The 25,232-nt window shown below is 36.4% G+C and overlaps 4 protein-coding genes across 8 annotated transcripts; 2 read left to right on the forward strand and 2 right to left on the reverse strand.

Annotated features, from left to right (window-relative positions):
• The first annotated feature begins 615 nt into the window (after window positions 1-615).
• LOC123867869 lies at window positions 616-15,200 on the forward strand. Of its 4 annotated transcripts, none has more exons than XM_045910177.1 (14): window positions 616-1,044; window positions 1,423-1,627; window positions 2,846-3,042; window positions 3,799-4,048; window positions 4,603-4,777; window positions 5,610-5,749; window positions 6,099-6,624; window positions 7,433-7,626; window positions 8,668-8,945; window positions 9,305-11,330; window positions 11,413-11,660; window positions 12,512-12,608; window positions 13,241-13,410; window positions 14,007-15,200. In XM_045910177.1, exons 1-14 carry the CDS (start codon window positions 917-919, stop codon window positions 14,179-14,181), a joined length of 4,809 nt encoding a protein of 1,602 aa, XP_045766133.1. In that variant the 5' UTR covers window positions 616-916; the 3' UTR covers window positions 14,182-15,200. The 4 variants fall into 4 exon arrangements, with proteins under 4 accessions (XP_045766133.1, XP_045766134.1, XP_045766135.1 ...); XM_045910178.1 differs by having other exon boundaries at window positions 6,099-6,618; XM_045910179.1 differs by having other exon boundaries at window positions 6,099-6,618; window positions 7,436-7,626.
• Window positions 15,201-16,264: 1,064 nt separating this feature from the next.
• On the reverse strand, window positions 16,265-17,606 carry LOC123867871 (tRNA (guanine-N(7)-)-methyltransferase non-catalytic subunit wuho). The gene has a single exon (XM_045910181.1). The coding sequence runs from the start codon at window positions 17,418-17,420 to the stop codon at window positions 16,305-16,307; it is 1,116 nt and encodes a 371-aa protein (XP_045766137.1). The 5' UTR covers window positions 17,421-17,606; the 3' UTR covers window positions 16,265-16,304.
• Window positions 17,607-18,528: 922 nt separating this feature from the next.
• Window positions 18,529-21,167, forward strand: LOC123867337 (signal recognition particle 19 kDa protein). Its single transcript, XM_045909336.1, has 4 exons — window positions 18,529-18,784; window positions 19,382-19,559; window positions 20,105-20,244; window positions 21,049-21,167. Exons 1-4 carry the CDS (start codon window positions 18,729-18,731, stop codon window positions 21,119-21,121), a joined length of 447 nt encoding a protein of 148 aa, XP_045765292.1. The 5' UTR covers window positions 18,529-18,728; the 3' UTR covers window positions 21,122-21,167.
• On the reverse strand, window positions 21,121-23,234 carry LOC123867336. Of its 2 annotated transcripts, none has more exons than XM_045909335.1 (3): window positions 23,036-23,234; window positions 22,477-22,578; window positions 21,121-22,174 (listed from the first exon to the last, which is right to left on the reverse strand). In XM_045909335.1, exons 1-3 carry the CDS (start codon window positions 23,094-23,096, stop codon window positions 21,192-21,194), a joined length of 1,146 nt encoding a protein of 381 aa, XP_045765291.1. In that variant the 5' UTR covers window positions 23,097-23,234; the 3' UTR covers window positions 21,121-21,191. The 2 variants fall into 2 exon arrangements, with proteins under 2 accessions (XP_045765291.1, XP_045765290.1); XM_045909334.1 differs by having other exon boundaries at window positions 21,121-22,405; window positions 23,036-23,226.
• Window positions 23,235-25,232: the final 1,998 nt, after the last annotated feature.

The following is a 25,232-nucleotide window of genomic DNA, read 5'->3' on the forward strand; positions in this document are numbered from 1 at the left end:
AAGTAGAGGATTAGCAAGGAGTAACAGCTACTTTTTAACCGATTTTCAAAAATAGAGGATTTGTGTTTTTCTACATAAGTACACCGTTTACTCCGAGATTTCCTAACCGATTTGCGTTTTTTTTAATCATTAACTAGAGGAACTTTGCGACATTGTTCCATAAAAAAATTGTGTTGTAACTCCTCAATACTGATGCTGCAGGGGACCTGACTACCAAAGATGATGGGATTTAGAAACTGTCGGTTATAAATTGATATTGAAAGTATCTATACCAAAAAAACTTTGTTGTTGACCTCAAGGACCCTATTCCTCAACCCTGATGCTGTAAGGAATTGCATTCCTAAATTCAGGTGATCCCACAGGATTTTCAAAGGATCGCCCGTATAAATGTTTTTATGTGGTACAGAAACAAGTTGCACCTCGAGGACGGGTTATTACAGATAGATAGGCTTTTTTCCTAGGAAATCAAAAGTTCCTATGTTTACAATGTTACCCGTCACGACTGTACCTAGCATTTTCTAGAGGTTGCAACCTTGACGAATAACGATTGTGGAAGCGAAGCATTGTAACGGCCATGTTTCCAAAAATTTGAATTTGTACCATAGAGACATCGTTCTTCTAAGTATTTTTGTCACTTTGATGGACACTAGTGAATCTTGGATTTGTGCTTCAGTTTTATCAGATATGATTTTTTTAAGAATATTACCGGCGAATCCCTAAAGTTGATGATTCTCTAAAGAACAATATTAATGTTACATTATTTTATAGTTAGAGTACTCTTTATTTGTGTGTCTGATCAATGTGTAAGGGTAAAATCCATCGTGTCTATTTGAGGTTTTAGAATCACATATTTGTGATCATATATTGTGTTTTTAATTGTAATGCTCTGATATATTGCTTGTGATCAAGTGAAAAGATGGATATTGATGTCAGTAAGGAGAATATTCAGCCTCTTAGAGGCGGTAGAAATCTCGTGCAGCTGGGAACTGCACTGCAAGCTCAATCAGATGTTGATGCCCAGAGGCAGCTTCAATTGCAAAAAGAGTTAGTATATTTTGATTTCAACAAGTAAGCCCCTACGCCCAATCCGCATTTGGCCCGTGTGGTGGACTATGGTCTAATCCCTTCTGATTTTGAGAATAGGCTCATTATTTTGAATGTGAGGGGAGAGGATGATTGACATGATGAATTAAACAGTCTGCCTCACTTTATAATGGGTTAAAATGACTATTAGTTCGCTTGGTTGTTTATTATTCTCTGTTCAAAAGCTGATCCAGCCCTTACATAATATTTATTTATCCTTTTAAAGATGTTGTAACAGCCAATACTTTCAATAAATAAATAGAACAAAGTGTTAAATAGAACAAATTATTCCAAAAGGATTCATAAAGACAGAAATTTACACTGATGATATCATTGCAGGGAACATGAAACAGCTATTAGACAATATCAAGGCCCTGATCCCTTAGATCCTTGGTTTAATTACATCCAATGGGTGGAGCAGTCTTTTCCCAAACATGGTCATGAAGGCAACATTGATAAATTAATAAGGGACTGTTTGCAGTTATTTGAAAAAGATGAAAGATATTTTCAAGACCGGAGATTTGTTAAATTGTGGATTAAATATGTAAGTGATGAAGATCTCTTGTTTAGATTTTTCAATTACAGCTCTTTAGACTGGTATTCTGGGTATTCTGGGTTAATTATTTCTTAAGGTAAAATATTATCTTAAAAAATATGAAGAAAAATGCTTATTTTCTTGTTCATATTAGGTATGTATGTTTGTATATGCTTTATTGCACTACAAAACACAAATGAAAGGTTAGAAAAAAGAAAACTTAAAATGTAGATATACAAAGGCGGTGTTATCGCTAAATAGCAATCTCTTCCAGACACCTTTAACCCTAGGGAGAAAACGAACAAATGGACAGTGGGAGGTGGTGTATACAATAAATCAAAATACGAATAGCTATACACTAATAAATACAAATAAAGTACATTAGACATACATAAGACACACATAAGTGCCATTATATTTGTAGTTAGCTGTTCTATCCCTAGTTTTTAATATAGATTCATAAAGAATCAGTATCAGTATTGTAAAAATCATGTTTTCTACCTTTATAAAGGAAAAGTATTTAATGGTGTTCATTAAATAAGAAATTCTGGTACAATGTACTTAGTTTACAATCTACCTAAGTGGTACCCTAGCTAGCTACTTTATTCTTTTGATTGAAACAAGAAGCAATGTAAGGGATAGCAATACATTTAGACCTGCAGTTATAGTTTAGAGATTGTATAGAAATTGGATTAGCCACAATGTATATCCTTACCACAGAAAATATTATGAAAGAGATTGTAATACATTTGGACCTGTCATTTTAGTTTAGAGATTAATTATCACTGAATGCTTTCACAGAGATGATTGATAATATTGTAAATTATAATATTAATTTTAAGAATGATTAGTTGTTATACAGCCTTATGCAGGTGTTGCTTTTTACAAAATACTTGGAATATGTGTATGGTTTTACATAAAATTGTTTGTATTATTGTAGATGAAATCTAAATTAGATTTTACTATAAAATATCAGCTAGTCGAACAGCCAAAATTAATAATAATTAATAATCAATCAATTAGTTACTTAGCAATATTATTATTAATCAAAAATTGAATAGCCTTCTTCAACTGTTAATCAACAGATTATAGATAGATTGATGTAATTAATTGTGGTGGTTACTATATCACAATTGAGTAGAAAAGCTAAGATAACAATTTATTGTCATATACTTGTTTGGCTTGGCAAAGAAGATAGTTTGCTATTATACTTTTTAAACATTTTAGGTTGACTGTCTCTCAAATCCACTTGAAATATATCAACGGTTATACAATACTGGGGTTGGTGTAGAATGCTCAGAGTTTTACCGAGCTTGGGCCTGCTACTGTGAGGAGTCTGGAGACTATAAGAAAGCAAACCAAGTGTATATGATGGGACTTCAGGCAAAGGCACAACCATTAGATGAGCTTGAACAAGCCCATATGTAAGTGATCTTGTAAACTCTCAATAATCACAACTTTAGCTATCATAAAGTTGCAGCACAGAATTTTAATTAAGCTAATAGAAATGGTGGTTGCTGTCTTTAAAACCAAGGTGACATTCAGATGCTGGCCCCTTAATCAGGCTTCAATCTCAGGTACCCACCTCTAACATTTCAGAGTTATGTGCATTGTAAACAATTAAATATCACTTGATTAAACAGTACAGGAAAATATTGTGAGGAAACCTGCTTGTCTGAGAGTTCTCCTTAATGTTCTCAGAGCAGTGTGAAGTGTGCCAACCTGCACTTGGCCAGCATATTAGACTATGGCCAAATCCTTCTCATACTGATAAGAGACCGGTGCTCAGTACTGAGTCGGCGTAATTTGAAGTTGATGATGAGTACATATACTTAGCAACCAATGCCATATAATTAAACTGAATGCAAATAATAAGCAATATTTTTTTATTTAAAATTAAGTGCTTTTATTATAAAACTAGCTGATGCCCGCGACTTCGTCCGCGTGGATTTACGTTTTTCAAAATCCCGCGGGAATTCTTTGATTTTCCGGGATAAAAAGTAGCCTATGTGTTAATCCAAGGTATACTCTATCTCCATTCCAAGTTTCAGCCAAATCAGTCCAGTAGTTTTTGCGTGATTGAGTAACAAACATCCAAACATTCACACTTTCACATTCATAATATTAAGTAGGATTAATTTTTCAGCATAGACAAATTGTTGATATAAATGACTTTTCAGGAACTTCCAACTGTTTTTTGCTCAAAGAATGTTACATGATGATTCACCTACTAAAAGGAAGGCAGCCTCAGCTTTGGCTGAGACCAGATCGGCTTTGACATCCTTAAAATCTTTTAAAAGACGGAATATAGCCAATGTACCAGTACAAAGAGTTGGAGAAAGTATAAAAAATGTTGTGCCAGGTGTTGTAAGACAACAAGCTGTTGAAAATAGAGTACCTAATTCTAATATCATGGTCAACATTTATGAGGTGAGTACAGCTTTTTTTTTTTTTTTTTTTATCGCTGGGAAATGCTTTTAAGCTAACTTAGGCTGACATCTATAGTCTGCACTTTGACTTTGCTCAGACTTATGACACTGTTAAATGAGACAGCATTATATACCACTGGCATAAATCTGTCTTGTTTTAACTGAAACTTAAGTCTAAGCAAAGTCAAAAAGTCTATAGATTTCAAGATTAGACTTTAGAGTTTTGATAGCTCAGCGGTTGAGGAGTGGACTGAATTCAGTGAGCAATTTACTCTGATCCATTGAGGAGTTGTAGTCTCCATCTCCAAAGATATTGATCAGATCTTCATGAAATTTATATGGGATCACCTGTAAAGTATACCCTTTCAAACAAAAAAAAAAAAAATTCCAAATGGGTCCAGGTGTCTTTGAGTAATCGGGGAACATACATTAAAAAAAAAAAAGATTCTGACGAATTGAGAACCTCCTCCTTTTTTGAAGTTGGCTAAAAATGTTAATCACTTGTTCAAGTAATTCACTTGGCCAAGTAATCATTTGTTGTTTTTTTGTCCATAGGATGCCCCTTCAACTTCAAGAGGAATGATTCACGTTGCAGAAGATCCGGGGCCAGCATCACTCGTGCAAGCCTGCAGTAATGTTGAGAATCAGAAAGAAGTTGGTATATGGACTAATCCAAAGACCAAGATGATTCATTCTAATATTGTGCCGCATCAGCCGTTACCTTTTACGCGTGAGTTGTATTAGATTTAAGTTCTTACTATTTACATTACTAGTTATTACGGTTGAAATTTATAGAGCACACTTTGACTTTGCTTAGACTTAAGTTTCAGTTAAAATGAGACAGATTTATGCTGGCGGTATGACGCTGTCTCGTTTTAACAGTGTCTTAAGTCAGAGCAAAGTCAAAGTGCGCTCTATAGATCTCAACCTTAGTAGTTACTAATTACACAGAAGAAGGTGGAGTCATTCGGAGCAAAACTGGGTAAGAAATTATTGTATACTTTGCACATCTACTTATTGAAATAGCTGTATAAATTATTTCAACTGTAGATAGAGACGTTATTTTTTGAATTTAACAGTTTTAAATCAAATCTCTGCCTACTTGGGCTGATGGCTAGTTTTTTCAGCTGCAGACCATAAAGCCCCACATTGGTCAAAAAGTTATGGGGTTTTCCTACTAAGAAATACTTGGTAGTGGCCCAGAGTAGAGAAGTTAACGATATTCCTGTGTCTCCGAGAGCGTGTAGAGTAGGGTGGTCCTTATTTCTAAGATTTTTAATTTTTTAGGGTTCTGTACCTCAAAAGGAAAAACGGAACCCTCATAGGATCAATTTGTTGTCTGTCTGTCGGTCTGTCTGTCCGTCCGTCTGTCGTGTCAAGAAACCTATAGGGTATGGGGTAGGGTAGGGTATCCGAGTACGGAACCCTCAGTGCGCGAGTCTGACTCGCACTTGGCCGGTTTTTTATTTTCATTCAGGTACGAGCTGTTTTCGCGTTGATTTGACACTGTGATCAAATAATAACTAAGCACAGATTATTATAAATTAAATATTGTTTTTTAGCATATGAGGATGATAACGAAGAATTAAAACTTTCTGGGAACCATTTGCCTTATTGTCTCGACGATCTGACGTTTAATGTGCCGCTCTCTGTACCTGACCCAGCAGACCCAACGAAAATACCCTGTTATAATAAAATACAGGTCAGTAAATATGTAACCCTTGTTTAATGGCGTCTGTGCAGAGTTCTTCCAGACCCTGTATCACGTTGACCGTTGTAGATCTATTGTGATCGCCCCCAGTACTCGTCTAATTGCCGCCAGGAATAGTAGCAGCTTCTAGGCCTCCTATCCGATATAAATACACAACTTGACTGTTAAGTCCTTCATCTTATGTATATTTAAATAAACGCTATTTAAGTTTTTTTAAATGTTCACTTGACGCCACTTAAAAACTCAATGTGCTGAGTGCATTGTATAATAATTTTGATAGCTAGTATTTAAAAAGGAAATTTTTCTTGTCATAATTAATAAAAATTATGTAAAATTGTAGGTATATGTTAATGACAAAGAGTACAGTTTAGAAGAGATCAGAGCTAGAAAATACAATGTAATGAAAAAGGAGGTCAAAACAGAAGAGGTTGAAATAAAGGAAGGGTATAAGAGTATTAATGAGAACTTTGCACAATGCAGTGCTTTAGAAACACTCGCTAACTGCGCTCTGGACGCAGAACACGACCATATGGCACAACTAATGCCTATGACGATGCCCACTCTACAGAACGTAACTAAAGTTACGAACATGCACTCTCCGGGCGAACCTAAATTATTAGTTAATCTAGACTCGAAAGAAGTTAGCATTAAGAAAAATGACGAAAATGAAAGGAGCGTTATCGTTGACAAAGAAAATCAAATGGCACCGCAAGCCAATATGTATGCTGATAACGGTTATGGGAAAAACAATCTGATGGAAGAGTTCAATAGAAGCTTAATGAGTAACCTTCTCGGGGATTCCGTTACTGTGAATACTAAGGAAGCTCGATGGGAGCTGAGAAATATATTTAACGGTGACGGTAATGGTAAATTTTAAAATTTTTCAGTTTTTTATTTTCATATAATTATATTTTAGCTGCAAAACTGATTAGCTGATAGTAGTAGCACACAAAGTTTTGTGGGCATGTGCAGCAAAGGCTGACACCACGTCTTCGTGTGATAGAATAAACAAGAATGTAAATACTTCTACTCTATCTACGGAGAAAGGTTAATATAGGGCTCTCACTGTTCACCGTAATCCCACACAAACAACAAAGACAAAAAGTCAGTGGATGTTAACATTTTGAGTTACCGACCTTGAATTAAGCCTCAATAGCTCAATGGTTATAGGAGTGGACTGAATTCTGAAAGGTCAGCGGTTCAAACCCCAGCCATTGCACTATTGTCATACCCACTCCTAAAACAAGCTTAACGCTTAGTTGGAGGGGAAAGGGGAATGTTAGTCATAATTAAAGTGGCTAATATTCTTTTTTTTTTTTAAAAACCAGACAAACCTGTTTTCCGTACTACTCTATTACCCGAGATCTCTATATCAACTTTCTTCCATGGATAGAATATTGTAAGCTTTTGTTTTTAACCCCCAACCCAAAAAGAAGGGTGTTATAAGTTTGACGCGTGTATCTGTGTATCTGTCCGTAGCTCCTAAACTAATGAACCGATTTTAATTTAGTGGTAGAGTTAAAGGTGGCTTGATTGAGAGTGTTCTTAGCTATAATCCAAGAAAATAGGTTCAGCCGTTTGAAAGTTATCAGTTCTTTTTTAGTTACTGTAACCTTCACTTGTCGGGGGTGTTATAAATTTTTAATTTAAACTTGTATTGTAATACTATTGTAGCAGCAGAGCCGTCTATGGTACAGCCAGTAGCAGTTCAACAATTCGAGGTGCCTAAATTCGACATACACGAAGATCGTTCCATGACAATGGCCATCAACGTCAAGAAAAGTTATGAAGTGGATGCCAGAAATTTCCCTGAGGACAAAGAAAATGCAAATAAATTTAATGCTCCTCCCGTCGTAGCCACGCAACAGGTAATTAAAAAAATAGTTGAAAGTTTATTAATTAGGTTATAATTATTTACAAACCTGAGAACCAACAAAACATAAATAACATGTATAGCGCGATCAAATTAAAAAGCCATAACGTGGCGACACAATTTCCCTTTCTTAATTTGGACGCGTTATAAGTTCGCTATTATACGGTTTGTAGAATTTATAGATATCTGTTTAGAAAGAATTTTTCGAAAACCTACTTTTAAGGAGGTGGGATTATAATTATATCTTTAATTCTCACGCCTGTGTTTTCAAGTCTATAAATAAAAAATAATACAACGGTGCCGATTCTGTTGTCTTTCTCTAAACTAAACTTTGAGTATCTGCATCTTTTTATTTTTAATATTACTAAAAAGGACCGAACATGAATTTAACATTTAAAGACTAAATTTTAGTGCTCAGTACAAATTTAAACAATAGGCTCCCCACAAGCAGCTAAAGTCAAGAGGTTTGACAGCCCTAAATTAAATTTAAAACTGATAAACTGTGTCTGTCCTTTTCTTATTATATTAGTAAGAAGAGGATGCGAATACTCGAAAATTTTTTGTTGTGCTCAGAATCAGTACCAGTATCCAGCTATACATTGATGTGTCACAGTCTCAACAGTAAATGTTTAGTTAAAGTTAAAGATAAGATAAAAGATAAATTTATTTGGCTCAGCAACAAATGTAACATCGAGTGTAGTAAAACATATTTACTTAGTTATAATAACTTAATTAATTAGTTATAATAACAAACTTTACTGTGCACCTGTTTCCCGAACTAGTAAAAACTGTGTCTCAGAAAACAGGGCTTCCAACTAGGAGAAAACAAAACGAAGTAAATATGTGCATTGTGCGTGTAAGTTTATGTGATGTGTCAGTGTGTGTATGTAAGTGAATGTGTGTATCAGTGTGTAAAAGTTTGAGTAAACATGGGGTTACACTAGAATATCCAAAAGTCTTTCATTATTCGAGCAGCTTTGTTTCAGAAGCCAATCCTTAAGTGATTCCTGTTCCTAATTACAGTACTGTGTTTCAGGTGAACAAGACTGCTTATTACGATGAACCTTCCTGCACACAAGTGTTTAATTTCAACATCAAAGACGCTAGCACCCCAAATATGTCACAGTTCAAAAAACCCACGAGCATCGATCAGTCCAGTAAATATGCATCTGTGCCGAAGTTTGTGTTGGACGAGAGTGTGGCGGACGCGGCTGAGCTCGGCGGTCGCGACGCGCGTCCGCTCGAGCCGCTTGCCGCCGACGCGCAGGGCGCGGGGCTGTCCGTTATAATGGAAGCCACGCGCGAGTACAATAGGTATGCTAACTCAATGTTTAAGTCACTGATGTGAGTGTCTACAGGATTTATAATAAGTGCTTCAAAAACGGCCCGAAAAATAAAAGCAAAATAATAATCTCAACTTATTTCAAATTAGTATTCACAATCATTATTAAACTTTACGTTCAAGTGTAAAACTTTTTTCTATATTTGCAAACCTGGCCACTTGAGGGATGACTTTTTGCTCGTGATTTGTCTTCTACGTACTAATTCTATATCAATGGTTTAGTGCTTCCGCACACTGAGCTACTGGTGGCGACGACATGTGGCCGCTACAATTTGCCAACACAATGTCTTGAACTGAAGCTTATAAATAGTTAATATTTTCTTATTTTCAGTAAATCAGGCTCTAGCTCATCGGGACAATCAACGAGAACAAATTTCACAGGATACACTACCAATTACGACTCTATGTATAATAATCAAAACGATCCAAACCTGCAAAACACTGCCCCTAAAAGAAATTCAATTTCAACTCAATCGAGACTTCCCAATGGACAATTCGCTAGAAATTATCAGCCGAAACGAGATCAAGTAGAAAATAAAGGGGCGCTCCCGCCTTCCTCGGCGCCTTACCATTCTCACGATCATCAGTATCAGAAACCTCTTCCGCAGAACTACAGCGGATATTCACCACAAAGATCTATCCACCCTCATTACCAACAGGGTTACAATTACCAACAACCTTATCATAACAGCCATTTAATGAATCAACCACAAGCTCAAGGTTTCGGGAGCCCAAACCCGAACGCCTATCACAGTCCCCAACACCCTGGTGTACAAAACACCCACGATATGAATCCATCGGTCCCGGTGGGGTTTCAAAGCCCCACCTACCCGAACCAAATGGTATACCAGCATTCCCCAGTGTCCAGTCCCGCGCACGCAATGATGAGTCCTCAGCCGAGCTACGGCAATCGACAGGAGTTCCACTACCCCAGCGCGCCCGAACGGCACGCTTACGCTAGCCAGCAACAACATCAACCGGCTGCAGTTTACCAGAGCCCTCCCCATCAACCTCAGTACTCCAACTCATTGTACTATCAGCAGAGGTCCAACCAAGTAGCTGCTCCTAATCAAGCATACGGACAACCGAATTATAATACTCAAAGTCAATACAATAGCCCAAATATGTATCCAAATACAAACCAGCACTCTGGCAGTGCAAATTATAACGTTGTCCAAAGTCCTTATCGACAGCCCGCTAAACCTGTGGAAAACAGTCAGTCGCCATATGGAATGCCTAGTAATCCACCGTTCCAAATTTACCAAAGTCCTCAACCTCCTCAAAATAACTACCGTAATACTGTAGTACAAGACGCTAATATGGTACAAAATACGTATTCCGAATCTCAAATTAAACAAGAAACTTCCGATTCTTCTATGAAAAGTCAAGAGAGGAGTGAAGAAGACAAATATGTTAACAACAGTTCTAATGTTCAGTCCAAGAATCAAGCATTAGAAAAAAGTCCTAATAGTTCAGTATTAAGAAACGTGAGGCACGACCAGCCAAATGTAAAGCTCAGTCAGAAGTCGCCAGACATTGGATTTTCGAATCAATTTTTGAACTTCATATCCAACAGAAACGAACCCAAAGACAACGCGAATACACCTAAATTTACTAACAGTCCAAACATATCGCAGAAAATGCATAAAAATTTGTATGTATCAAGTCCTGAACAGGCTCAAGTCCCGCCATCATCAGGTCTGTCTGATACCGATAGTAAAGACGGTATGACGGCGCAGACCGCTACACCGATTCAGTCTGCCAAAATATGTCATTCTATCGACAAAAATAAAGACATTTCTAAAAGACATTTGGACTTTGAACATAGGGCTGAGATCCAATCCGAAGACAGTCGGGATTCTGTCGGCAAGGACAGTAGAATCTCATCGATCTACTCGCGCCAGTCGGACTTCCAATCCGACGGCTACGGGATGGATGTCGATAGTGAAAACTCAATGGAGTGTGCTGCTTTTAAATGCACTCACTCAATTTCTCTGGTAGAAACTAGTGACATACCTAGGCCAGCCGATATTGAATTCCCAAAATTGATTGATCCGTTTAATAAGAAGATATTAGCGTCATTATTAGAATATGTTAAGTTTCCTAATAAAACCCATGCAGATGGCTATGTAGAAGTAAGATCTATTCCAAAAATACAGACTGGTACCGTAATGAACGTAGGGCATAACAAATTTTCTATAGAGAAGCAACTCGGCAAAGGAAATTACGGAGCAGTATTTTTATCTTTGGACCTACAAAGCAATAAGTCGGTTGCTGTAAAATATCAAAAACCGAGCCGACCGTGGGAGTTCTATATTTGTCAAGAAATAAAAGCTAGAATTAAGGACCCGTTCATGGTGAATATTATTAGATTTATTATTTATTGCTTTAGAATTTTGTAAAAGTTGATAGTGTACATTAACAAAGTATGGTTTTCAGCTTCCAGGTTACATGGATATAACAACAGCCTTTCTGGGAGAAAATGCGAGTTTATTTGTATCAGAATATTCTAAATATGGTTCTTTATTGGATGTCGCGAACAAAGTTAAAGTTGCCACTTCAAAATGTATAAACGAGTTTATTGTCATTTTATTGACTTCAGAAATGCTCTCAATAGTTCACTACTTGCATAAAGCGCAGATCATTCACGCTGATATTAAGCCGGACAACTTCCTATTAATGAAGATGTATGTATGATTTTCATTAAAAATAAGTAATTATGTCGCAGGACAATCGGAAAGTTTTTAGGATTTTCGCAAAAGTAACAGATAATTTGAAAGAAAGTAGATAAATGTCGCAGGGACATGATGTAAAAAGCTGGTGTACCTCATTAACTAAGTAGCCCACGGTAAAATTAGACCCTGAACCCAAGCAGTTTTATATTGTTCTATCCCTAGAATGTACATGTAAAGTGCGAAGTCAGACGCTCGCGATTTCGGTCCTAATGAAGCGAGCCTACGAGGCTGAATGGGGCGAAGGGGAGAGATAGCAGGCAAAGCGAGCCGGCGACCTCTCTAGTAACACGAAGGTCAAATAGGCGAAGCTAATGAAAGAGCAACGAGCGAGTCCATTAGCCCATGTAGAAAACAATCTCTACACATTTGATCAAATGATTAAATTACTAGATTCGTTTAGTGAAATGATCTTGACTTGCCGTTTTAACATCTTCGTCAATTGATCATATCTGAAAAAAACTATTCTTATCATATCTATGTGATAGGTTAATTTGGCATAATCCTAAATTGCTTGTCTGATTGCGAAAATTTATCTCAGATCCAAATTATCTGATTCGATGTTTCCGACTATCCTATGACATAGATTTAATACATTTATATTATTACCCAGTGTTTACTGGCGAGTAATTTTCACTATTTCATTCAGAAGTCCGCTTGCATTGTGTATATACTCTCAGCAAGTTAACTACTGCAAATTTTCTATATCTACTAATTGACAAGGCAATGTCATCGCTTCTGCAAGAAAACTTGCCAGTGCACTTATACTTTTGTCCGCTAAATATTATTTTCTCAATTTATTACAGCCCGACTCAGGAATGGAGAACGCCATCCTTACAATTGATAGATTTAGGATGTGCAATAGATATGTCATTGTTTCCTCAAGAAACTACGTTTAGAGAAGTATGTATTCAGTATTGCATTTTAATTTTTATTACAACACGTTATTAGTACCTACCATATACTAATTTCATTCGCTCCAATGAAATTAATTGAGTTTGGTACCTAATTGGTAAACTCTTTTGGTTCACACCAAAAAATAATCTCAATTTACCGAAAAAGGATCCTATTTATATGATAAATTGTAGATCACGAATAATTACCACCTACGCAAAGACGAGACAACTAACTTTTTCACTTAGATTAATATTATAAATGCAAGTGTATCTGTGTACTACCTTTTCATGGCCCATCTGTTTAACCGATTTTGATGGGAAAAGAAATAAAAACCTAAATTCACGTGAAGCTTGCATCCCCTATACGAATATAGACTTCTTCTCTCTCGGAAAATCAAAAAGTTTCCAAAACCTACATCCACGCGGACATAGTCGCGGGTATCATCTAGTTGTTATATTTGCAAATACAGTGAATACATTATAACAAAATTTTCTGTAACGTAAAACTTCCTATACTTAACTCGAAAAGACCTTTATAATTTAACATTACTTGAGTTTAGCTTCACAAAAATTATATAAGGAAAGAAGTTATTTTACACTTTTTAATCATACCTAATTATTATAACTGTTCTGTTGTAGTTAATTGCTACAGAAGGATTCACTTGTACAGAAATGAGAGAAAACAAGCCTTGGACATACCAAACCGATCTGTACTGTCTTGCTGGTACAATTTATGTTATCTTGATGGGCAACTACATGAAGGTAGCTTACCGTCTAGGACAGTGGAACATAGATAAAAAATTACCAAGGTGAGTTTTTATTTCATGAATTAAACTAAAAATGCGATTTTTTTTTAATAAAGAATATTAGCCACGCTAATCAGGACTAATACTCCCCTTTCCCCTCCAATTAAGCGTAAAGCTTGTGCCATGAGTGGGTACGACAATAGGGCAACGGGTGGGGTTTGAACGCCGACCTTTCGGAATTCCGAAAGGTCGGCGGCGGTTTCCGTCCGTCTGTCGTGTCTGTCAAGAAAACCTATAGGGTACTTCTCGTTGACCTAGAATCATGAAATTTGACAGGTAGGTAGGTCTTATAGCACAAGTAAAGGAATAAATCCGAATCCGTCACATCATACGAAAAAAAAAACGAAAAATTTAATTCAGTAAATCATATATAGATGGCGCAGACCGTTATTAACTTGCAGAGTTCTAGATAAAGGTGTTAGTATATTATCTCGTACGATGGCACTTGTCCGGTTTTTATTTATTCTTACACATTCGGGCGGCTGATTTTTTCCCTAGGAAGTGACATTATCTTAAGATTTCCCCCCCATCAACAAAATAAAAGGCACTTTAATTCAAAATTCGCATGACTGCAGTTCAATACTAATCTATTTTTACAGGTACATGAAAAATGTCTTGTGGGACAAAATATTTACCACTCTTCTAAACGTGCCTGATTGTAACAACTTACCTGACCTCTTGGAACTTAAATCTGAAGTTGACAGTGTCTTGAATGAAATAGACAGTCTCAGTTCACAGCTCCGTAACTTTGCGAATGTGCTTAAATCTAGGTAAATCAAAGCCCAGCTGTATTTATTGCATTTAGATGTATTGTAACTGTAAAAAATCGTTTGTATAATAATACTTAAGTTTTATGAATTTCAGTAGTCATTTAACAAGTCTAAACAGCTCTGAAGGCTTGGACAGACTTGCGACGGAAACGTTTAGGCATCGCGGCTCTTAGGTGTCTTTTTAACATCTTCGTTTGTCTTTAAATGCTTGTCAAATATTTTTTTTTGACCCATTTGTCTAACAATATGACGTGTTTGATGAAATCCTGATTGACGGCGTTTTTGACAAACTTTGATGGCTTGCGGGCGTTTGACGAAAAATCGCAATCGTTACGGATCTGTGATCTTTACATCCAAAAATGCTCTACAACTGTATTTTTACTTATTGTTATATCACACAATAACGTCACGTCAAATAAGAGCAAGTTTAACATTTGTTTGATGAAAATGTGACCTTTGACAAACAATGGTTAGCATGTTAACGGCCGAAATTAATAATAAGCAATCTATCTTTAATCTGTCGATAAGTAACTTAGCAACTTTGTTATTTGTCAAAAAAGATTAAGTATATAATTCTTGACAAATAACCACGTTGCTAAGAAACTTATTGACAGATTACAAATAGATAAGTTATTAATTTCGGCCGTAAGTTAGCTGTACTGCATAAATAAAGGGCGGAGGAGATTGCTTTGTGCTACAGTGCAACTTCGCCACACGTGTTACAAGTCGTCTATTTATTCAGACCTCAGTGTGACATTCTGTCACTATCGCGCATTGTCTGGCCAGGCTTTAAAAACCTATAGAGTATCCGATTCAATACTTAAAGGATTTCTCGTTGTGTTTAATTAAAAATGTGATATGTAATTTAGCTTTTTGTTAGTAAAACATGGCTTAGATACCTACTGTGTTAGCTTAATGTTGAAACAACACTTGGTTTCATTTATTTTTGTACAACTTATAAGACTTGCACTTCATATTTTTATGTTTAAACTGTAATTAAAATAAATAATAATTACTTGGTTATTACTGCATTTTATTTATTACTCACGCCTTAATTTTTTTTAAATGTCTAACCAAACATCAACAAAACGCCTCAAGATAAATTCTAATATTAGAAGGCCCCTACATTAGGTAGGTGCCTATTTTATGAACAAAATTCACTCCAAAACTATATTTTTACTGCAGGTGACATGATATTGGGTAATCAATAGGGTGAGCAACTGAGCAAGAACTTTCAAATCTGAAGTGTACATACTAAGTAGGTAATAAATATCGAGTGATATTAACTTTAGACCGATTTTCCTATGGTGTAATACACCCCACATTGGAAGTGGGCTACTAAAGCACTCCATTTGCACACAGGTCTGGCGCAGTGGTCTTATTAGCAGGTCCGAATCACCAGCAGGGGCAATTTATAATTTCTAAATTGGTTCTGGTCTGGCCTGTTGGGACATTCTGCTGTGGCTAGTTCTAGACTAGCCATTCTACTGGCATAGCCGTGCCGCCAAGATATTTAGCGTTCCGGTACGATGCCGTGTAGAAACCGATAAGGGATTTTAATAAAAGTACCATACCCCTTTCAATTTAGCCGGCTCCATCTTAGACTGCATCATTACTTACCACCATGTGAGATCGCAGTTACAAGACATATAGGTGTAACCAACTAGGCATTATTGTTAGAAGCGTAAAAACATGCTATCTGTTAGATAATAACTTGTGAGCTTGTACAATGCACATCAGGGTTCAGTATTTTTTTGGCATATACCTATAATTGCCGCTCTAAATATGACAAGCTGTGATGACACGTCAGCTTTTAGGGTTCTGTACCGTTGACAAGTGAGCTTTTAGGGTGCCATCGGGACCCTACTAAGATTCTGCTGTCCGGCTAAGTGAGCTGTATTTCGTGAACTGTAATAAATATAAAGTTGAAATTTTTACAGGATGTGTACCCATTTACATTGCAAAATTTTAATTGGCTATCGTGAAATTTAAGAAAAATTATTGTACGATAGTACAGAACCCTTCGTCCAACTCGCACTTGACCGATTTTTTATATCCTGAAAAGAAAGATAATAAAAAGACAGTAGTGGATTTTTCTTATAATTTTTTTTAATTCTAATTATTATCCTACTCAATAGGCTTTTCTAGTCTCTGCTTTTTTCTTTCTTGATATTCTTGCACATTATCAAATTTTCTCTTAAATAATAATTTAATTGAGCTATGATCATGTACACTTAATTGGACTTCCATATTTTCAAAAACTTTTATTGTGTCATTTAGATTTAAAAAAATATTATCATTATTAATTTCAACTTTGTATTCATTTATTACAGAATCTACACCATCATACACAAATAGTGTCAAGTTATGAAATTTGATAGCAGTAGGAAAGTTGTTTACTGTAATATCTTTCACTAGACTGTGTGAAAACTGTTCATTTATAAAGGAAATTTGATAGACCAATATTTTCATGTAAGAATGTATAGCAACTGCTATAAGACTAGAAACATCATTCAGCTTAGTAATTGTGTAATCTACAATCGGCAAACTATTTATTTCTATCCCTTCTTCGTCCATTATCTTACAGAACTCTTCTTTTATTTCATCATTATTTTTTATGTCCATGTATGTGTCAATAGTGTATAAAAGTGTTCCATTGATATAGTTCCAGAATTTAACAGTTCCATCACCAGAAGTGCTTGTCAAGTGACCATCTGTGTTTTGGACAAGTTCTATATGATTAACAAATTCTTTATGGCCCAAACAATAAGTTTGAATATTGTAGGTATTTGGATAACATGATACTTTAATCTTTTCATCTCTGTCTGAGGTTATAATGTATTTACCATCATTGGTTTGCAAGACATTCAATAAAAGACTTAAATGGCCAAGAAGTTTAGTTCCACTATCTTCATTTAATTCAAAGTTCAACACATCTCCAGTTTTATCTGCTACAAATATGTTTGAGTTATTTACACCAAACCTTATTTTACTAGCACTTCTAGGCAGTACAAATTTTTTGATATTCTTTAAATGTGGTAGGTCATATATGATTATTATTTTGGGCAATAACACTGCTAGAAGTTGCCCATCAAACGATAAAACGATATCAGTGATGTTTTCCTCTTCACCTGGTGTGCCTGATGTGATTTTTAAAACATGGTGTTTTGAATAATCGTAACAATCGACATAGATTCCCTTGGATACGACAATGTTGTTTTTACTTACAGCAATAAGCGTCATGATTATATTAACATATTTTATATGAATAAGGCAATCTTAACAATTAAATATGCGTGTTCGTCGAACACTTTCCGAGCAGCAACTCCAGCAACTTGCGATAAATTAAATTTTAATCATTTTAATATAACCTCAAAACTGTATTCAAATAAAAAAATACATGTTACATGTCATGTCAAAAATCCACATAATGACCCATAGACCATGTGACCATAGACCATATTATGACAGTGACAAAGATCAATGTTGAATCCTTTGAATCTTCGATTACCTAGTCGAAGTGTTAATTGGTTGAGGGTTGAATCCTATTGGCGGACCACATAATTAGTTGTGACAAACAGCAAAAAACAAGCACTGGCAAGCGTGTGGACGGGTGTCTGCGTATGCTTGCCAACGCTTTTCGTACGATCAGATTGGCTGCAAGCCAAACCATATCTACAATTGTTGTTTTTTGCCACAAGCACTAAGCGCCACGATTTAACTATTTAAGCCGCCGCCAGATGCTTGTAGCAAACAAAAGCAAGCATCGGCAAACATCACAGATGGCTTGCCTGCCAATCGGAACGCTCCAAAGCGTTGTAAACTTTATGCGAACACCCGACCACATGCTTGCTATTTTGCTGTTTTTGTCACAAGCATTTGGTGCCTACATTCATAATCATAGATATAGATTATATTAGGTCTGTGCCTACTTTACACCACAGACAGCCACAGAGTTTTTTTTTTGTCTCTCTCGTCTGGCTTTACAAAGATGAGCCAATGTCAAGTTTGTAGTTATTTGTAACAAGTTAGTTAAACTATACAAGTATGGACCTCGTCTGTGCCGGCGCTCGCCGACATACGCACGGCACCCCCTTAGAACGCTTTCCAGTCAGTTTTAGCAAAAAAAAAAACACTCCAAAAAGGCAGAGCACGCCCGCCAGATAACACCAACACAGACGAAGTAGCCACAGAGTACAGACCATAGATACGATACCAGTCACAGACAAAGAATTGCAAAGAATGGCCAAAAAACGCTGCACAGTGGACAAAAAAAAAAAAGGTAGACACGTCAAGTGTCATGTCATGTCAATAATCCATTTATTTTATGCACCTACGTTTTAATTTCTACAGAGAAATCAATTCTTATTACTACTACCCAAGAATTCTAATTTTTCAGTTTATTTAGTGTCATTTTGTAGGATTCGTTATGACCTACTTATTTCTGGTATTTACTTAACACTTCAAACTAGTTTTTTAATATTCTACTTGTATGCACAAAAAGTTATAACAGCTTTATCTTTTTTATTTATTATTTGTAATTAATCCACAATGGCAACGATGATTACTTCTTGGAGTCCAGATAAGAAGCATAGTGATGTTGAAAGGTAGGTTCACATTTGGATATTGAACCTTAATACTTAATTATAAATAAAATAGTCTCAGTATTACTACAAAAATAACTAAAATAACTTGATCTTATATATTGTTATAAAAATTAAAGTTTGTTTGTTACCTTTTCATCCAATTCAGTTGAAAAGTAGCAGTTGGTAGGACTTGTGAGAATCTGACAATACTCTCTGGGCTGGTTTCCGCATTCAAACGTTTCCATCTATTGTGCGTGCATTGCCCCTGAGTGGCAATGCATGACTAGTACCATCCACATACAATAAGTTGCATGTGAGTTGCATGGTAGCACATGCCAGGCAGTGGCGTGCAGGTCATAGAGGTATAAAATTACTGCTTACCCTTATTGAAACAGCTTGATGCTCATTTATATTTATCCATCTGCAAGAAAATGGGAAACTACCTAACTCATGTCTGCCCTTCAAACCCTGTGCATGCCACTGATACTAGCCATTAGCTAGTATTATAAAACACAATCTTCATGTATGATGAAAATGTTTATTTTTGTGACAATTTTTGTGATTCACTTTTGCATGTAACAGAATGGCGCCGAATTTTATTAATTATCCTTGTTTTAGATGGATTTGCATATATCCAGCTTATCTGAACAATAAGAAGACATTGGCACAGGGGCGGCGGCTGCCTAAAGAGATATGTGTAGAAAATCCTACTCACCAAGAAATTAGAGATGTATTATTTTCCACTGGCTTACGTATTGGAGTTGAAAATAAACTCTATCCACGTGAGCGAAGTAAGGTATATAAATTCATATTACTTTGTATTGAAGCAGTGATTAAGATATAGCATTTTTATTTGGGGGGTCCGGAGTTTGATCTCAAGCATGCACCTTTAATGGTGAAGGAAAACATTGTGAGCACACCTGCATTCCTGAAAGTTCTCCATAATGTTTTCTAAGGTGTATACTATGCAGATATGGCCTAAACCCTACTTCAGAGAGGAGACCAGTTTCAGCAGTAAGGGGGCTATGGATTCATGATGGTGATGATGACCTGATGACCTTGTTATTGAGCAGAGATAAGAGAGATGCGTGCCATAATTACAATTATTGCGAAAATGTGTTTGTTTGTACTTCAATCGTAACAGAGTTTCATCAAACTTAAGAACCATCTTGATTGAAAAGGCTTTCAAGTAAAAGAGCCTGGGTCCAAATTGGCCTTTCCGTTTGAGAGATACATTTGCATTGGGGCTTAAAATGTAGGTATGAAAATAGTATGATTATAAAGTGTTTTTTTTTAATAAAAAAATATGTGGTATTGTAAAATATGTTGTTTGTATTCCAGGAAATGTTACACAGAGGCCGAATTCGTGTTGAGATAAAGAATGACGATGGTTCACCTGTTAAGGAAGAATATCCAAATAGAGAATCAGTCATGAAGTTCATTGTTGAATCTATACCTAAGTTGAAAACTCGTCAGAACAGGTATGCCTACCAATATACTATCTTTTATTAACTGACTTCCAAAAAGGAGGTGTTTCTCTGAATATAGACCTGTAGATATCGATAAGGGGTACAAGATTAATAAAACCATACCTCTTGCAAGTTAGTCGCTTCCATCTTAGACTATTTCATCATTAACAACCAGTTGAGATTGCAGTCAAAGGCTAACTTGTAATTGAATTACTAAAACAAAAATATAAACTAGATAATGCCCACCACTTTGTCTGCTTGGATTTACTTGGAACTTTTTGATTTTCCAGGATAAAAAGTATTTATTTTTCCATCTCTAGGATGCAAGCTATCTCTGTACCAAATCAGATAATTCCCATAACTGCGTGACATGGAATGGGGTTCTAAGATTCTTGTGGGGCCTTAAACTTTGCGGAACAAAAATTAGCCTTGTCCTGTCCTTTACTGGGATGCAAACTGTCTTTGTACCTCTCAGATCTGAGACACACACTTTCGCATTTATATTATTTGTATGGATAGTATGGAAGTGTATAAGATATTAATCCATACTAATATTACAAATGCGGAAGTGTGTCTGTGTGTCCGTTTGTTACCGTTTGACTGCTCATCCATGCAACAGATTTTGAGATTTTTGAAAATAGCTTGCATCTTAGAGATGAACATACACTGTATTTCATCCCAGAAAATGCAAGAGTTCCCACAAGACTACAAAACCTGCTTTGACGAAGTCGTAGCATCATCTAGAATAATATAGTTCTATATAATAATAGTATCTGTTAGTCCCTAATTGATACTGATTTAGAATCGTTGTTATAGACCTGCGGATCAACAGCCTCAAGCAGTTCAACCAGGAAGCAATAAAGCCAAGGGAAAGAAAGGACGCAGATAAATTGTTTATTCTTATATTTTACAAGTAATAAAATTTTATTAACCTATGAATTCGTTTTTAATTAATACACCTAAGTATGGATTTGGATAGCTTTTTCAGTCAATCTGTTAGCACCATTGACATCTTTTGCAACACTGTATCCATCGAAAATCATAACAACTTTACCCACTGGATAAGTTGAATTTGGTAAAACGCGTCTTGGCGCTATTGCTTCATTTGCTGAACGAATTTCTTGATTTTCTGAGGTAAGTGAGCCATTTCTGTCAGAGAATCGTTTATCACTGGCGCTATTTTCTGTGACGCTTTCTTTACTAATTTCGGCGTGTCGTATTGTCGTGCCTTTTTCTTGGGAGTTAAATCCTCGTAATCTTGAATCAAGTTCTGGTACAGATAGTGAGCTTTCTGTTTCGTCTCTTCGAATTTGGTATTCAATTTTTCTTTCGTGTTCAGGTAGGTTTCTTGTAACGTCTTCAAAGGTTTCACTTCTCGGTAACGTGAATTCTTCTTCGATGGTTCCTCTATCGAGTTCTGTATCTCGCGGCTCGTTTCCGAGTCCTCGTAATCGCTGACTGGATCTATCGCGTTCTGCATCGTTTCGTGAATAACTGTCGGTATATTCTTCATAATTTTCTGTATAGGCCCCAGCCTCTTCTCCGGTATCATGTTCATTATTTCCGTTATTCCTGGTGATATATCCTTCAAAGCTCCCGTGAAATGGGGAGCTGCCTCTCTGACCGAATCCATTATCGTTTCTCCAAACGCTAGTGGAATTTCCTGTAGGTAGTACGGGTACGTTCTTATTCCGTCCGATACGGCGGACGTTATCATCGATAGTAGTAAAGGTCTGCGTGGTGGTAGCAATGGTAGAGGCGATAATCGTTTCCTGGATCTCAGTGGCAACAGCCGAGGCAGAAGCGATTGTCTCCTCCTGCGGATGTAATGTGGACCCTGAATTGGATTTTCGTTTGCAGGTGCAAACAACGTCTCTCTCGTTGGCAGTAAAGAGATTACCCTTAAATTTATTTCCTCTAGGTTCGTAGGTTTCGCTCGACTCTGTAATGAGAATGTTATCAACAAGCAACTTAATATTTTTAAGTAGGGGAATGTATTTCTGTATAATTCCGTCATTGTGTTTAGCTTCCCTTTTTTTGTTCAAATTTTTTCGCTTATGTCGTAATTTTTGTATGGTTGTAAATTTCTTTGGTTTTGTAGGCGATACTATTTGAAAAGTTTGTCGGTATTGCAGTGGTGAAGTTTTCTTTCCTTTAATTGGTATGGCAGTACCTGTAATTATATATTTTTAGTTATTTTTAACATTTTTAACCCAAGAGGTTAAGGTAGGTAGATATAGCCACCTGCTAAAGTGTAGAGCCGTGTTGATCTGCGTGTAGTACGCTGGCTGGCTTGCTCTTCGGCCGCGATGATGTCGTTCAGCGAAACCGATTTAGCTTCGATATCTGCAATAAAAATAAAACATTAAAAATTGTCAAGTACGGGTCGGACTTGCACACTTTGGGTTACGTACAAGAAATAACACTAATTTTCATGAAAGAAAATTTCATCTCTACCTATTACGGTTCACGAGACACAGCCCGCTGACAAACAGACGGACGGACGGACGGACAGTGAAGGCTTAGTAATAGGCTCCCGTTGGCACCCTTCCGGTTACAGAACCCTAAAAACCAACGATTTCTATGTCCCTACCTACTCTACCCTAGGATTTGTATGTGCCTACCACAGATAATGGTTATTCCCAAATCTATGGTGTCTATAGAATCTAAAGAAATTATCTTTTAGGGAAGTAATCGCCTGTTAGCAGCAACGAATCGTTTCCACCATGCAGATATTATTTATATGCAACATGGAACTATGTACCTTTTTACCTACCTACTCAAAAATTTAATAAGTACTTACAAGATAATATCAGAAGAACACAGCAACTAATATTATAAACGTGACAAAGTCTCATTTCCATTTTCAATCATTTTTACGTGCAAATTAATTAGTCACCGCCACTGTATAGGAAGTTCATGTGTACAATGAATCGAGTTTGTTGCCTAAATGCATTGCTATAATGTTATTCAGCGAAATCACTTACGAAGCAGATTATGGCACGTTTTCATTTACTCGAAAACCTGAGAAAACGCGGATATGAAGTGCAGGGGTTAAAGGTGTGAACACACTAGTTGCGTTGGATACGCGTTGGGAACCCTCGTGGCTTTGGTTTTAAGTTTACGTAATTAATTAATTATTATTACTATTACATTATTATCTTACAAATTCCACAAATTGACTGTCAAGTGTACAATGACACCCATTATTAGGGTTCCGTACCCCAAAAGGAAAAATGGAACCCTTATAGGATCGCTTCGTCGTTCCGCCTGTCCGTCTGTCTGTCTGTCGTGTCTGTCAAGAAAACTTATAGGGTAGGTACCTACTTATTTGGTAGTAACAGTTTTAAAATAGCAGAGATTATGTTTCTGTGTTTTAAGTAGATACTTGCTAAAAATCTGAATTTTAATTGTATTGTCACGTAGCTAATTCGTTATTGATAACGGAGCCGCGTGAACCGGACTGAGGCGGATGCAAAGTTCAATAAATATGCTAATGTTGGCTTTTCTGAAGGATTTCCGAGGATTTCCGTTTACTTATAAGTATCTGTAAGGTACGCGAAAGTGGAAATTAATTTTTAAATTACCTTTTTATTTTATTAAATCGTTTTCGAAACAAATTGATATTTAGGCTGCTAACTTTTGGACCCATTACGCTCGGTCGACTAGTTGCCCAGCGACTCAGTCGACGGCGACCGTTAGAATCTGTAATTTGTATACACTTTGTATAGAAGACTTCAATATTTTCGTACGATTTTGTTCGTACTTATACATAATGTAGTCTACGCATAGTCTATGTCACCCGAATCATAATAACGAAGCTATCTCATTCATCAAAATCGGCTCAGTAGTATAGGTACCTATTTAATTACTTGAATCCTTGAACCGGACTTGAAGCGTGGGGGTGGGCTTATGCTCGCGACTTCGTCCGCATGGAATACACAAACAGACCTCTATTTTATCGCCTAAGGGTTAAATTTTCAAAAATCCTTTATTAGCGAATTACACAAATTTCAAGCCCCTATATCCCCTTAGCAGTTGAATTTAAAAAACCCTTTCTTAGCAGATGTCTACGTCATAATGGCTTTCTGCATGCCCAGCTTGATCCGTCCAGTAGATTGAGCTGTGCGTTGATGGATCAGTCAGTCAGTCGAAGTTGTTTATTGTGTAGAACAGCTACTAAGTCGCATATTGTACCGCCTACATCTTTATTAGTTCGAATAAATTTTTATAGTGAAAATCCTAACTGGTAAAGCGATACCGCCCAAATATAGTTCTAGATCAAACAATTCACCCAGGGGTGTGGATTGAAAAAAAACTACCTGCTAACCTCTTCCATTCCAAGACAGCGCTTCTGAGTTCAGTCTTGGACTACATACTCAGTCACTTACGAGATCAGATTCATTTAAAATCGCAGTCAAGGGCTTACGTAAGTGCCTACTACATAGTATCAAAAGCAAAAAAAATATAGGTACCTATATGAAAAGGACTGACGTATTGCGACTAAAAAATATATTCCGATACAAGATACAATAAATCCGAAGGCCGCCCCACGGGAGTTTTATTCATGTAACGAGTTTTATCGATAGAAAAGAAGAAATTTGATTTTGCAGGTATGATTTGATTCAATGTCACTAGTAATTACCTACTTACCTAGGTTACTGCACATGTGAACTTAGAAAGGTGGAATATTATTAAAATAATTTTAGGTACCTACCTACTTAAGTAGGTATACCTAATTACTTACCTAGTTATTGTTATCGGCAACAGAAATACAAACCAAAAAATTTCAACTCGGTTATATAACTATTACAGTTCATGAGATTACAGCCTGCTGACAGACGGACGCGCGGACGGACGAATCCCGTTGGCACCCTTCGGGCACGGAACCCTGAAAATAGTTATGTATAGATATTAAAAATGGATGTATTGAAAGTATGGATGGATTTGGATTTTTCTATCCAACTTACATGTTTAATGTTTTTTTTTTTTTTTATTAA

This window comes from Maniola jurtina, chromosome 8 (assembly GCF_905333055.1).
Source record: "Maniola jurtina chromosome 8, ilManJurt1.1, whole genome shotgun sequence".
Classification (NCBI taxonomy): Eukaryota; Metazoa; Arthropoda; class Insecta; order Lepidoptera; family Nymphalidae; genus Maniola; species Maniola jurtina.